At 51.3% G+C, this 15,257-nt stretch overlaps 1 protein-coding gene across 3 annotated transcripts in view; it reads left to right on the top strand.

The window, feature by feature from the left end:
• Positions 1 to 5,746: 5,746 nt before the first annotated feature.
• DIP2B (disco interacting protein 2 homolog B) overlaps positions 5,747 to 15,257 on the top strand; it is a 63,604-nt gene continuing 54,093 nt past the window's right edge. For all 3 annotated transcript variants that reach the window (XM_051771396.1, XM_051771395.1, XM_051771394.1), the window contains exon 1: positions 5,747 to 5,962. In XM_051771396.1, coding sequence (XP_051627356.1) covers positions 5,872 to 5,962 — 91 coding nt within the window. In that variant the 5' untranslated portion in view covers positions 5,747 to 5,871. The remainder of the gene's footprint in view (positions 5,963 to 15,257) is intronic.

Raw genomic sequence — 15,257 nt, 5'->3', positions numbered from 1 at the left:
GGCGTGGGAGGAGGAGGAGAAAAAAAAAAAAAAAGGATAAGAGAATATTATTTTTGAAAAAAAAAAAAATGAAATAATGAGCATTTCTGTAAAATTAGAACTCTTTTTTTTTTTTTTAACCTATTTAACATTTGGCTTTGTGGGCTGGTGTGTGTGCCATGGGTGGCCTTGCACTGCAGACCCTCCTGCAGCCGGAGCCGTCGTCATCGCTCGGCCACTGACGATGAAAACCCAATGTACTGCTGTAGTTGAACCTCGTCTTTCCAGCCTGAAGTAGAGTCTCTTGACCTTACTAATGATCCATTCAGCGAGCTTTTTAAAAAGTGTAATTTTTGCAGGATTCTGGGACTGTAGAGGAGAGGGCGTGGATGGGAGGAGGCAGAAGGAGCACGTCAGAGTTTTTAATTTGCCCTTTTTCTCCTCGCCTCCTTTTGAGGGCAACTTCTTAGGTTTGGGGTTTTGTTTGTTTGCTTTTTTTTTTTTTTTCCCCTTCTCTTGTTACTTTCTCTGATTTCTTTATTACAGACTGTAGTGTGGTTTTCCTGAGGCAGGCCCAGTGGCCCCACAGTGTGGCTGCACAGGTAAAGAGCCTGGAAATTCCGGCTGCAGATGTGGAATTCTGCCCTGGCAGGTGGGAACTCTGGGCACTCACCATCCTCTCTGGGTGGCTGGCAGCAAACCAGAGCCGGGTTTTCTTTGTCCTGCCTCTGGAACAGGCTGGTTGGCCTCCAGAGATCAGGGTTTTTACATCTGGGGAGCTCGTTGTTTACAGCTGATGTGGTAGCAACTGACTGGTTGGAACTGTTTAAAGTGGAACTAAAGGTGAAGAGTTTGAAACCCCCTCATGTTCAGAGAAGCTGCTGGAAAGGTGGCACCTTGCCAGCTGTGTGCTGCCTGAATTTGCAACACTATTGTGCAGTAAGTGGTTAAGTTTCAGGGTGATTAATGACCGAAATAGGAACATTCAGCGCATTAATCTGCCAAAATCAGCATGCCAGGGTTCAGAGTTCTGTATAAAGCATTAGGGAAAAGTAGCTTCCAGCAGTAAGAATCACATTTTTATTTTTTTCCTCCTTTTTTTTTTGGTCCTTTTTTTTTTTTAGGTTTTTTTGTTTGTTTGTTTTAGTGACTAGCAAGTGTACAAATTTAAAAAGTCGTAAGTTGTGAACACTGGAAAAAAACTCAATTGTGATTATATTCCGTAACCATCTTAGTAATTAATATATGCTCGTGTTGCCATAGAATGAATGTAAGTGGCAGTTAAAAATAACTGTGAAATTTTTCATCTTCTGAGTTTCTTAAGCCAGATAACCCTCGGCCTCAGTAGGGATTCTCTATCAACTGCTTGGAGAACACTCATATCTATTTTTATAAATATATATATAAAGCCAGAGTTGTCATTTCTCTAACTTATTATTCAGCTTGGCAGTTGCTTTGAGTTGATTCCTAACACGATATGATGTATTTATGCAGTTAACTGTTCCTTTCTACGCATGGGGTTAGAAATAGAACCATAGAATAGGCTGAGCTGGAAGGGACCCGTCAGGATCATCGAGTCCAACTCCTGGCCCTGCCCAGGACCCCCCCCAAAATTCCCACCATGTGCCTGAGAGCGTTGCCCAAACGCTTCTTGAAGTCAGACAGGCTTGGAGCTGTGACCACTTCCCTGAGGAGCCTGTTCCAGTGCCCACCCACCCTCTGGGGGAAGAACTTTTTCCTGAGATCCCACCTAAAACCTCCCCCTGACTCAGCTTCCTGCCGTTCCCTCGAGTCCTGTAGTGTGTATACATATATATATATATATATATATAAAAATATATATATTAAAAAAAACCAAAACCATTATTCACTTTCAAACTACCTGTACTGGGAGGTTTGTTGTTTTTTTGGTGGGTTTTTTTTGTTTTTTTTTAATTTAGTAAAAAAAAAATCATCACATCTATGGTTTAGGGATTCTTACAGACCCTTCTCCCTTTACTTTGGTGATGCTGAGCTTGTTGGAATGAGAGGGAAGCTTGAAACATTTCGAGTGTCAAAAGCTCTGAAGTGCAAAGTTGGGTTCGTTCTAAAGGCTTTTAAACGATTCCTGCAGCCCAAACTGGAACAAAATGAACCTGTGGGATGGTCACAGGTGTCTGGGGGAGAAGTGGGAGATGTGCCCTGTGCTTGGGAGGCTGAGGAAGTGTCGGGGTGCCCATGGGCTGATCCGAGCAGGAATTGTGTGGGATCTGCTGCAGGTGGGGATCAGAATTCCCTGATCCATCTGCTGGAGTGACCTGGTGGTGCTGAGAGGACCTGGATGGGGAAATGGGACTGGTCAGAGGAGGGGAAAACCCAACCAGCTGCAGCTCAGTCCTCGTGGGAGATGGGAAGGGGTGCTCTGGGTGTCCTGGGAGATGGGAAGGGATGCTCTGGGTGTCCTGGGAGATGGGAAGGGATGCTCTGGGTGTCCTGGGAGATGGGAAGGGATGCTCTGGGTGTCCCTGGGAGATGGGAAGGGATGCTCTGGGTGTCCTGGGAGATGGGAAGGGATGCTCTGGGTGTCCCTGGGAGATGGGAAGGGATGCTCTGGGTGTCCTGGGAGATGGGAAGGGGTGCTCTGGGTGTCCTGGGAGATGGGAAGGGGTGCTCTGGGTGTCCTGGGAGTGCATTTCCAGCAGCAGGTCGTGGCTCTTGGGCAGTGAATGCCAGTCAGGCTGTGACTTGGCTTTTCCCAGCACATCCCAGCCTCTCTCAGCTTGGGGGCCTGGGAGTTCCTGATTTCCTACCTGGGTGCAGGGATTTCACAGGAGCCTTTCCCTTCCACCCTTTCCAGCTGTGGTTTGGGGTTTGGTTCCTTTTCCTTTTTATCCTTTTCCGTGCAGGGGGAAATTCCCAAGTGGACACAGAGGTTGTGGGGTGGGAGTTGTGCCCCAGGATTCTGGGGCTGTTCCCTTCTCCTCCCTGGGCTGGGCTTGGGCAGGGCCTTGAGTCCCTCCCCACCAGTTTGCCTGTTGGCCAGACTGGGGAAACTGGGACAAAGCAGAGGTTTGGAGCCAGGCCCACTGCTGGATTTCTTGGTGCCAGCAGAGCTCAAACTGTCCCTGTTTCCAGGGGGGGGACACTTGAGGTGACAACAGTTCTTGGAGGTTCCTGGGGGGATGTGAAGGCAAATTGTCCTGCTCTGCTGATCTTAAAATCCCAGGAGGTGCAAATCCCACCTGACTTGTAGCTTTAGGAGCTGGGACTTTGTTTTCAGAGTTTTGGTAGAGGCAGAAACACTTCCCAGTTCAGTTCTTTTCCAAATTACGTGGAAAAAATTGACCCCCCCCCCCCTCTTGTGCTTCTGCTGGGGGAGTGAAAGGAGGAGGAATTCTTTTTTTTGCATGTGATAGATGAAAAAAGTGCAAAAAAAAAAAAAAAAAGGTTCTATTTCTTTGGGTTTCTAACACTGAGTTAGTTTTATAGTATCTTACATTCCTGCTCTCGTCGTTTCGTTTCGTTTTTTTAAATTAGCCTGGCACAGTTACCATGGTGCAGTCCTAGCTGTAGGTTTAAAAAAAAATAAAAAGAAATAAATTTAAAAATGCTAAAAAAAAAAAAATAAAATAAAATAAAAATAAAGTAACCCACTTATTAACCAGAAGAGAAAGATGATACTGTGGCAGATCAGTAGCAAATAAGTGACTTAATCAATGCTTTACTGTAGTTAAATAGCTATGGCCTTACTTCTTTGTCGATATCAGCTTAATTGTCTTGGAACTGTCTGCGATTTTTACTGTCCCCAGGTGGGTTCCCCTGGGCTGAGATATCCTGGTATGTACAGATGATATTTTAAATTTGTAAAAATGCACCCTTGTTATTACAGACGATGCAACAGAAATGCACTTCGGGGGGAAAAAAACGGCTTCTGATGAGGTTTTTTTTGTAAAATCCTTGATTACTACAGATATGCAATAGAGGTTTTTTTTTTTGTTTGTTTGTTTGTTTGTTTCTAATTTTGATATTTCCTTCTGAAACGTAAGATTGTTGCCATTAATCTGAATGATTTATCATGCTCTTCTTTGCGTGTATATATTACATATTAGTCTGAGCTTCCTTTAGGATGGTACATAATTTTGGGTTTGTTGTAGTTATTTTAGTTTGGCTCTTCTCTTAAGTGCCTTTAGCTCAGGCACTTCAAGAGGTTCATTGAGTCTGTTTTTAATGTACAGTTGGGAGGACTCGAAATGGAGTTAAAAGCAACTTATTTCTGAAAAAAAAAAAATAAAAAAATAAAAAATCCATCTGCAAACTAACCTGTAACAACTTTAAAATTTTATATTTAAGAACCAGAGGTTTATTTTTATGGAGCTTCAGTTGTGGATACAGTTTCCAAAAAAAAAAAAAAAAAAAAGCAACTTCAAATGTAAACAGACTGTGCATAAATGGGTTTTGTTCTAATTTTTATAGAATACAAAATATTCAGATAATATATTGAGCTCGAGTTATTACAGACATCTTGTTCCTCCCGGATGAATCCAGCTTCCCCTTGGCATTGACGATCTCTCTTCAAAGTGGTAGGAAAGGAGAAAAAAAGCAACTTTATCTGGCTTTTAGACTGTCTGTTCTGGTTTATTCCTGTTGTCAAAACTGTCCAAAACGAAATTTGTGTAAAGTAGGTTCATGCTTTAAATGTTCAAATGATAATACATGTATTTGTATTTGTTTTTGACATTGCCAAGGTGCTATGGGAAATTGAAATAACAGTTAGAAAAATAAAGCTGATTTAAAAGAGAAAAAAAAAAAGCCAAAACAAAACAAAAAAAAAAAAACAAAAAAAAAAAACCCTAAAACACAAATCCCTGAACTCTTAGTGGTGTGTGGGGATGGGGGAATGGGGGGAACCCCCCAGGGAGGGCCGAGGCACACCCAGGGCTGGGATTGGGACAGGGAATGGGAATGGGGACCGGGAGTGGGAATTGGGACCGGGAGTGGCTCTGGGACTGGGAGAGGGAACTGGGAGGGGGCAGTGGGAATGGGGAGCGGGAGCAGGGACCAGGAGAGGGAATGGAGACCTGGAGAGGGAATGGGGACCGGGAGTGGCTCTGGGACCAGGAGCAGGTCTGGGACTGGGAGAGGGAACTGGGATTGGGAGCGGCTCTGGGACCAGGAGAGGGAGCTGGGAGAGGGGGGGCAGTGGGAATGACGACCAGGAGCAGGAATGGGGACCGGGAGTGGCTCCGGGACCAGGAGAGGGAACTGGGAGAGGGGGGGCAGTGGGAATGGGGACCGGGAGCATCTCCAGGAGCAGGGACGGGAAGCGGGGCCGGGAGCGTGTCTGGGATCAAAAGCGGAGACCGGGAGCGGTATCGGGGGGACCTTGAGTGGAACCGGGAGCGGCTCCGAGCCCAGGAGCCGGTGTGGGATGGATCGGGAGCGGCTCCGAGCCCAGGAGCCGGTGTGGGATGGATCGGGAGCGGCTCCGGGGACCTGGATTAGCAGCAGGGACCGGGAGCGGCTTCCGGGACGAGGAGCAGGAGCGGGGCCCGGGAGCGGCTGCGGGCCCGGGAGCGAGGAGCGGAGACCGCGCTGGGGATGCGGGCCGGGGAACCGGGAGACGTCCCCACATCCCGATCCCGGCTCCCGCTCCCGCGGCCTGAGGGGCGGGCGCGCGCGCGCAGCGCGGGGCGGGGCCGCGCGGGGGCGCTGCGGGTGAGGGGCGGGGGGGGGGGGGGGGAGACGGGGACGGACGCGGGGCCACACGGCGGTCACGTGGTCGGCGGCGCCGCGCTCCGCGATGGCGGCCGAGCCTGAGGCCGCTCCCGCTGCCCCCGCAGCGCCCCGCGGCCGCTGAGCCCGGAGCGACCCGAGCCTGCCCCTGCCCCTGCCCCGGCCCCGGCCCCCGCCGCCATGGCAGAACCCGCCGCGCCCGCGGCCGTCTCCTCGCTGCCCCGCGAGGTCCGCGAGCAGCTGGCCGAGCTGGAGCTGGAGCTGTCGGAAGGTGAGCGGGGCGGGGGGAGCGCCGCGAATCCCGGCCCGGCGGGTTCGGGGGGTGCGGGAGCGGGTGGGGACGGCGAGGAGGACGGGAATGGTGGAGGGGGGGGGGGTTGTGGATGAGGCTCCGGGGTCCGTCCGGGCGAGGAGGAAGGGCCCGGGCTGCGGGTTGGGGTCGTGTCTGGGGGCACCTCCCGGCTGAACCCGGGGGGACCCCCGCGCTGGGAGCATCGTCTGGGGGGGGGGGAATCCCCCGACTGACCCCCGAGGGACCCCCCGACTGTCCCCGAGGGACCCCCTGACTGACCCCCTGACTGACCCTCGGGGGCCCCCCGCGCTGGGAGCATCGTCTGGGGGGGGGAATCCCCCGAGGGACCCCCCGGCTGTCCCCGAGGGACCCCCTGACTGACCCTCGGGGGACCCCCCGAACGACTCCCCCGACCCCGCGGGACCCCCCGACTGGTCCAGGGGAAGCCCCCAACAGACCCCCCCTCTCCCGACCCCGGGGGGAGCCTTTGGCTGGGCTGGGTGACCCGACCCCCATCCCGGGAGGGTTTTTCTCTTCCCCGTCGTTCCCCAGGGATGAGGATGCGGAGCGGGCGGGGGAGACCCCGGGACAGCCCGTTCTGGGGCGGGGGAGCCGCAGGAACTTCGGGCACATAAATGAAGACAAACCCCGTGTTCTTCCCACTTTCTGAATAAGTTCTTTTTTTTTTTTGCCATAATCTCTTCGGAGCATGCGCTTTTTTTTTTTTTTTTTTTTCCCTGCCTTTTTTTTTTTTTTTTGGTGTTGTTTCGGTGGGTTTTTTTATTTTTTTTTTTTTTTTGCCGTGGGTTCGTTCTTTGTTTCCCAGCGTTTCCAATGCTGCTCTCTCGGTGCAGCTTTGTTGTGAACCTCCCTTGCGGGATGGAGCTGAGGGGGGGGAAGGTTGCAGAGCAGGTAGCTCAGATTTGCATATCTTTAATTTTCCTCCCTCTGTCAGGGCACTGAGCTCGATGCCAAAATCAGTGGCTTCTCGGGAGGGTCCATTCCGTGGCTGGGATAACCATAGAATCAGAATATCCCGAGCTGGAAGGGACCCTACAAGCGTCATCCACGTCTCTGTTAGTATTAAAAATTAAGAAAAATGAAGTTGCAGGAACATCCTGCTTCGCTCTGTTTATCCCCAGAGCCCACAGTGCATAAAAGAGACTTATTCACCCTTTGGAGATGAGGAATTCACTCCCTGAGCTGGGGGCTGCCCACGCTGGCACTGCCAGCTGAAAAGGCCATGGCACTGCTCTCCTGCCACAGCCTGGCTGGAGTTAAACCCCCGCTGTTGGCTGGCTGGGGGGTTTTTGTGAGGTGTTTTTCAGACATACCTTCAGCAAACATTTACCTAGAGCCGATAAACTGTCCGGGGTTTGCTCTGGGGGACTCTGTGATAACAAAGAATTGAGGGACTGTCTCAAAATGCAGCATTAAATAGGGGGTCGATGCTTTTCAGAGAGTTCACTGAGTGTTTTAAGCGTTTTCTGAAGTTTGTTTCTTGTGGCACTGAGAGCCTGTTATGGTCTGACCCCTGTGATGGGTTGTGCTGCAAACTTGGGAATAAATGAGCTGCTGCTGCTGGAGTGGCTGCTGTGACATCCCACTAATCCTTAACGAGCTCCTCAAATACCTCCAACTTCAGTTGCTACAGAGGGAAGTTTTGTGGGTTATGCAAGGAATTCTCTGAGTGTTAAATCCGCTGCCCCTTTGTGGTTTAATACTCGGATTTCTTGACGTGGGCGCCGAGGATTTGTTTGTGCAAATCACTTTCTCTGTCAAAAAAAAAACCCTCCCCTGTGAGTACAAAGAATTTTGGGTCCCCGAGCTCTTGGGAACGTATTTCAGGGGGATGTTGCTGCTGAGATAACTGAGGTCTGACCTGGGAAGGGGAGTAAGGTAATGTCATTGTGGAGTTCTTGAAAAACACGCCCTAGTTCGAGGCTTAAGCTGAGGGATTTTGAGGGCTGTGTGTGCATTGTTCAGCTGAATATAACCAAGGGCTGTTGACAGTAAACAATATTGAATGGAAGCATTTTATTAAAAATGGCAGCAGGGCTCCCTGTGTAACTGCTCAGTTGTTGCTCAGATAAGAACACTTGATCCCTTTTTTTCCCACCCCCTTGTTTGCAGCTTTATCTGTCCCCGGGCCTGACTGTTGACTGTGTAAATGTTTCTGTCAGGGTTTTTTGGGTTTTTTTTGGGTAGGAACAGGCTGATTTTGGGAGAGGAGAGGACCTGCAGCTGCAGGGGAGCAGCCTGGGGTCCCTGAGGTGGCTCTGTCCCTGCTGGATGATGTGACAGCAGGGGAGTACCTGGCTCCAGGTGCAGGGAATGCTGCCTGGGAACACAGAGCCTGCTGCGTGCTGAGCCTTGCAGGGAGCTTTAATGCAGGGGCTGTGTTCCCATTAACCACCACAGAGTCGAGAATTTGTACCAAAACAGGGGGGAAATATAAGTATTAAAACCCTTCTCTGGCGTCGTGCTCGTGGAAGGTGCTGTGTCAGCAAGAGCAGGATGCAAAGTGGAGCAGGATCAGGGTGGTGTGGGCTGGAAAGAGAAATCAGGGTTTGCAATGGTGAGCCAGGAGACTTCCTCAAGGAACAGAGTCTGTGCAGGCAGAGCAACAGGACTGATTGTGCCTCTGGGTTGTTCCTGGTGGTCAGGGTGGAAGTGACAGTCTGAGGGAAGCAGTGGGACGTGGCTCAGGAAACAGGAATTGTTCAGTGATCCACAGAAACGGCCTCTTATTGTGAGTCTTGGCCCTCAGAGGTGGTTTGGATTCAAACTCATTTATTCCTGAGTGTGCATAAGGCTTCTGTTGTCTCCTATCAGAACATTCTGCCCAAATCTGAATTTAGAGAGACCCCCCCAGTTCCCTCACAGAGGGATCAGTGTGGCTGCCTCTGAGTAAGGATGTTCAAGTAACAATAACTGTGTATCAGCTGAGAATTGGGTCATGGAGCTGTGGGAAACCTGGAACCTGCTCATTACTCATGTTTTCCTTCTTTTCTCACTTTTGGGATATTTTTCTTTCCTAGTGCTTTTCTTCATCTGTCAGTAACACCCACATTGTGCATCCCTAATGGTGGGAAGGGCTGTCTTCCTATTTGCATCTGCTCCTGTTTCAGGAGTGAAAGTGCCAGGGATGTGAACTTTAAAGGAGACTTTTTCCCTCCCCTTATTTTCACGTGTCTGAGGGTGAGACAGGAGCTCAGTCTCACACCTTGGGGCTGAGCTGCAGCTGCTGAGAGGAGGTGACTTTGGATCCACCACCTGCTGCCGTTCCTTGGGGTGTTCTCAGGGCGTGCTGAGGGGTTCACAGAACAGGGGAAATGGTTGAATCCAGTGGAAAAGGTTGATACTGGGGGTGTCTGGGTGCTCTTCCACTTCTGGGTGAAATTTTGAAGCTTTCTTCTCACATCGACCTCCCTCCTGCCAGCCATTAGTGGGGAAACTCTGGAATATCCAGGTTCAAAGGCTCTAATTAGGCACCATCAGAGGGTTTGGTTCAGACAGGGCACGTTACAGGACTCTGGTGCTGCCTGTGTGGGGAGGTGTGTTCTCCTGGAGGTGTGGCAGGGACAGCAGGACAAAGGACAGCAGGACAGCAGGACAAAGGACAGCAGGACAGCAAGGACAGCAGCACAGCTGCCTCCCAGGCCCCACTGCAGGGCCCAGCCTGGCTCTGTGAGGGTTAAACACCCTCCTAAAGAGCTTATTTGGCTGCTGGGGCTTGTTTCCCCCTGGTTTCTGCCTTGCCTGAGGTTTGTGGAGCAGGAAAGGGGTAGCAGTGGAGTGAACCCCAGCTGGTGGGGTCTGAATGTCGAGGGAGGGGAGGGGAACTCCACTTCCAAGTGACAGGAGCTCAGGCCTGAAGTGTCATTTCAGTCCCCTCTGGGTTCTGTGAGGGGTTTTTGGGGGCTGAGGATCTGTCTGCAGAGCAGGGCTGGGTGTGAGAGGGATTTTTGGGAGCTGAGGGTCTGCAGAGCAGAGCTCTGTGTGTGAGGGATTTTTGGGAGCTGAAGCTCTGTCTGAAGAGCAGGGCTGGGTGTGAGGGATTTTTGGGTACCTGAGACTCCGTTTGCAGAGCAGGGCTGTGTGTGAGGTGTTTTTGGGGCTGAGGCTCTGGGTGTGAGGGGTTTTTGGGAGCTGAGGGTCTGTCTGCAGAGCAGGACTGTGTGTGAGGTGTTTTTGGGGCTGAGGCTCTGGATTTGAGGGGTTTTTGGGAGCTGAGGCTCTGTCTGCAGAGCAGGGCTGTGTGTGAGGTGTTTTTGGGGCTGAGGCTCTGGGTGTGAGGGGTTTTTGGGAGCTGAAGGAACACCAGGGATGGTGGCACACGTGGAAAAAAGAGGATCAGCAAAACGGTGGAAGCCCTGGGACTGAAGGGCAGCCAGATGGGATGGAACCTTACTGGAAGGAAACGTGTTGACTCAAGCAAGTGGGTAGAGCCTCTGTTTTGTTTGGCTGGAGAATTTCCTCTGGAATGGGGGTATTTCTGCGATCTCTCAGAAATTGAGCGTTTCAGTTTGCAGCCCTTGATTGCCAGGCGCCTGTCAGAGGAGGTGAGGGCCTTTTTTTTTTTTTTTAATAGATTAAGCAGCCCAAGCACAGAATTTAAATTACAGAGCCAAGGGAAGTCATTGTCTGAGCAGGGGCTGGATTGTGCTGGATTGTGCTGAGGGAGCAGAAAGGTTTCGCTTGAGTTTCTCCCCCCACTCGGAGGGGAACTGTGGGCAAAGCCCAGGAAAGGTTGAAGAGGAGCTTTACAAACACAAGCAAGTCAGATCTGATCCTCTCGTAGCTGTAACAGGACTTGCAGGTGGTTTTTGTGCATTTATGCAGCATCTCACCCACAAGTCTTGCATTAGGCAAAACCAGCACTGGGAAAGCTTTTATGTTGCTTCCTTAATTTACCTGCAGGACTGACTGAGAGCGGATGGGCCCCAAATCTGCTGAGAAAATCTGTGTCTCTGTGTGCAGCCAGCACAGGCACAGCTCTGAGAGCTTTGAAATGCCCCCAAAAAAACCCCTCTTGGAGGCTGTCACAGGGAGCTGGCTGTGCTCACCCAGGGATCATCCTCCCAGCCTTGGTTGGCTCTGCAAAGATCCTGACAAAGATCCTTCACTGCAGATGGAACTGTGGGGGTTTTTTTTAAGACTTGCAGCCCGGGAAGAAGTGTTGCAGACGTGGAGCACACAGTGTCTGTGCCACAGGAAAAGGAAATCCAGCAAGAGGAGCAAAGCCCCAGTGGGGGCAAACAGAAGGTCCCCAGGATGATCCCACATCTCTGCCCTGCAGATGGCCAGGGCAGGGTGATTCCAGTGATTAATGGTTTGGAGAGAGGGAGTTAAACACAAACACTGGAAGGAGTATTTTGGCTCCTGCGAGTGGGAGTCGGGTTTGCTGCTGGTGCAGTGACTGAAGCATGTGAGCCACGGGGAAGGGGAGGAAGGTTTTTGGAGCATCCAGGCTGGAATAATAAAGGGTGACCGGGAGACTTAAAGAATGTGCATATTTCTGCGTTGTCCCTTTTACACTTAGGAAATGAGGACCGAGTTTGGGGCTGTTTTTAAAAGCTGCAGCTCTGACCCTTTGCCTTGGGGAGAGGAGGAAATTAGAGGCTTTAAAGAGAGTCCTGCACCTCCTCCCCGGCTTCTCTGAAGCTCTGCAGGAGCTGGAACCAGTTCCCTCAGCTGGGAGGAGGGGCTATCTGGTAGCAAGGATTCCCAGTTTGTCCTTTAGGACTCTGAGTGCTCCCAGGATGGGGGATATTTGCCATTCCAGCTGGATCCTGGGGCCGGGGACGCTCCCCAGCCCCGTCGGAGCCGCCTCGCTCGGGGTTTGCCCTGGTGGTGTCCTACATAGCTGGTGCTCAGCTTGCTATTTTGGATTCTGGAGCATGAAATATTGAGCAGCAGATGTGATGGGTGGCAGGGGAGCTGCACAGAGGCAACTGCTGCTCTTCCCAAGGATTGCCATGCAATCCTTGGGGCTCCGCAGGGGAGGTGCCCGTGGAGAGCCCCACCAGCTTCTGGGGTGATGTGGTGGGAAAAAAAAAGGGTGATGGTTCCTTCCTGAGCCCCTCTCCCCTGATCAGTGTTTGTCCTGGAGTTCTCTGCTCCCTGGATTTATCGTGTTTGTTCAGTGGCAAGTTTTTCAGGAGCCAAAAGAGTGAACTCATGGCGAGCGTTCCCGAGGGACGGGCTGGGGAGCCGGAGAGTTCCTGTTTGCATTTCTCTCAAAGACAATGAGCAGATAATTTCTCAGGATGGTTTGGTCTCAGTCAGAAAAAGCATTTCCTGAAGCTCTCCGTGACTCCCTCACTTGCTTTTTGGGCCTGGATCCGGAGAGAGGGGGATTGAAACATTCCTCAGCTGGGGCCGACTCAGTCCCAAAATTTGTTGGAGAGCTTGTGAAATCAGGGAATAACCACCAGGCCAGGATTAATTAGGATGGAAGAGTCTTTACATTTGCACCATGTGTGAGGAAACAGTGATTTACAGCTAATGGATGCTCCATGGGCAGCAGCATTCCATCTGCTCCACGGATTTTCCCGTTGCACTCCTGATGAAAAACCTCAGGAGAAGCCTCACACCTGTATTTCTCATCCTGGATCCTGTGCTGGGTCGTTCCTGGGTTGTTCCTCTTGCCTGGTGTTCTCAGTGAAGGGCCTGTTTCCATCAGCTCGTGTTCTTTTCAGACTTCAAAGCCCAGGGTTTGGGAAGCACCACTCGGAGTAAACACAGGCAGGACCTTGTTTGAGTTACACTGAGCTTGTACCAAAGATAGCAGTGTGACAGTAACTCAACTTCCCTCCCTGTGAGCAAACACCTCGTTTTATTTGGTGGGACTTGGGGATGATTAAAAGGAAAACAAACAAACAAACAAAAAAGCAAAGTTTTATCACATAAACTTTTCCCAGTTCTCGTTGACTTGAGAATTGCTGATGCAAATTCTGGGTCTTCTGGCCTCTGAATTCCACAGGGGTGGGAGCCCAGGGAGCCTACAGGGCATCCATTAATCCATCCTGTGAGCCCAGGATGCCCCTTCCTGCCTGAGTGAGCAGTCAGGCAACCTGCTTTTTTTTGCCCAGCTCCCTGTCCTTAGGGAGCAAAAAAAACCAGGGAGAATTGTATCCCTGCCTGATAAAATTAGGTCTCCTGCAATCTCCCTCGGAACAGCCGGATGGATGGCTGCCTGCCTTGAAAAACATATGTTTTCATGCAGGAATAATGCATTATTCCAGTTGGGATGGCTGGGGGCTGAGTGCACCCCCAGTTTTGCCTCTGGGATCAGGACTGATGTCACACACGGGGTCTGAAGTGCAGCAGTGGAAAAAGAATTGTTTGGGATGTTTCTCCCGCCTTTTGTCCCTCGAGAAGGATATTGTCCCTGTGCCTTCATCCTAAAGGAGGTGGGAAACGAAGCCTTTTACTGGAGATGAGGCATAAACTGCAAAGAGGTGAAGTCAGAGCCTGTATTCCTGGATTTTAGCTCACTGCACTGGAAAATTTCCTTGGGAATAGCAGCACTGGTGTTCCTCTGCTACAGGTTTAGGATGAATTTCTCTGAGAGCAGCACAGGTAGCTTTTGGAGGAAGTTCTGTTCCATCCCCTCCAGTTCTGCAGAGAGGAGGGGAAGGGACCTGCCAGAGCTCCCCTTTTCCAGGGAGAAGGGACCTGCCAGAGCTCCCCTTTTCCAGGGAGAAGGGACCTGCCAGAGCTCCCCTTTTCCAGAGAGAAGGGACCTGCCAGAGCTCCCCTTTTCCATAGGGAAGGGACCTGCCAGAGCTCCCCTTTTCCAGAGGGAAGGGACCTACCAGAGCTCCCCTTTTCCAGAGAGAAAGGACCTGCCAGAGCTCCCCTTTTCCAGGGAGAAGGGACCTGCCAGAGCTCCCCTTTTCCAGAGGGAAGGCACTGCTGTCCCTGTGGTACACACAGATCCCTGTGTTCCCTTGGGAATCCACCCTCACGTGGCACTTCCCCCTCCTCCTCCTCCTCCTCCTGAGCCACAGGAAGCTCAGGACAAGGATTTTCCTACTGCTCATTTTCCACGTGAGCTGCCACCAGGATGGGCTGTGGGTGACTGTCCTTTAGCACATCAACTCTTCATTTTGGGTGCTGATGAACCTCTGGCACAGGGAACCATTCCAACTAGAGGCCCCTTTCCTGGCAGTGCTGTGTTTGCTCCCTGGGATCCATCAGGGTTGACCTGATAAGGTGTTTTCTTTCCCTGTAATTATGAGCGAACCTTTCTCTGGGAATGGTGATCCCAGAGAGGGGCTGAGCAGCCAAAAGAAACCCCAAGGAGGGGAAGGAGGCCTGGGGAGTTTTCTGCTCCCTTTCTAACCAGAGGTGAGAGCAGAGCTGGTGGTTGTCTGAGGTCACCCTGGGCTGTGGGGTGAGGAAGGGAGGAAGGGAACACTGTCCCTGCTGACATTCCCACTCTCCCTGCTGACATTCCCAGTGCCCCTGCTGACATTCCCAGTGCCCCTGCTGACATTCCCTCTGTCCCTGCTGACATTCCCACTGTCCCTGCTGACATTCCCTCTGTCCCTGCTGACATTCCCACTCACAATGTGCATTGTCACCAGGATCAGGAGTGGGAGAATTCCTCCCAGGAGCTGGGAGGTGACATGGCAAATTCCAGGCTGTGATTATTCACCCTGTGCTGGAGAGTCAGGGAGATAAAAGCCCCTGATCCTCCTCGGAGGTTCTGGGAGAGAATGAACAGATCTGCAGCTTATTAAACTGGGCTGCCTTTCATTCCCTCCCCTTAACTGAACACAAGCAGAACATGCCTGTTGAAGGTGTTCCATTTGTGGCCCTCAGGAGCTCGTGGTGTGTCCCACGGGGGGGTTGGAGCGAGGTCCTGGTGGCTCTGGTTGAGTGACTCTGAAAGGGAAGGGGGTTGTGGATAAATTCACCCAGTGTGGCATCTCCAGGCTGGAGAAATCCTCTCTGTTCCCTGGTTGTGTCCTCAAGAGCTGCATCCCTGGGTTTCATAACCAAGCCCTTGGCAGCAGGGTTGGCTCAGGCTGCCCTCACCTCTTCCACCTCACTCTTTCCATCTCACAGAGCCCGGGCAGAGCCGTGAACTTTGGCAAACCAGGGGAGGGCACTTGGGGAAAACTTTTAGGAATCTGAGCTTTGTGTCCTTTAAAAAGATACCTCAACTTTTACCTTGTTTCAGGAGCAGTGAAAGAATTTGTAAGTAACCAAATTATTGAGTGTTTTGAGACGGTTTTTAAAAGGCTTTTGTGGCAATCCC

This window comes from Manacus candei, unplaced genomic scaffold, assembly GCF_025592945.1.
Source record: "Manacus candei isolate 608988 ecotype Guabito, Panama unplaced genomic scaffold, ASM2559294v1 h1tg000132l, whole genome shotgun sequence".
NCBI lineage: Eukaryota > Metazoa > Chordata > Aves > Passeriformes > Pipridae > Manacus > Manacus candei.
The sequence above is the reverse complement of the archived record's forward strand: the minus strand, read 5'-3'. Positions and strand labels throughout refer to the sequence as shown.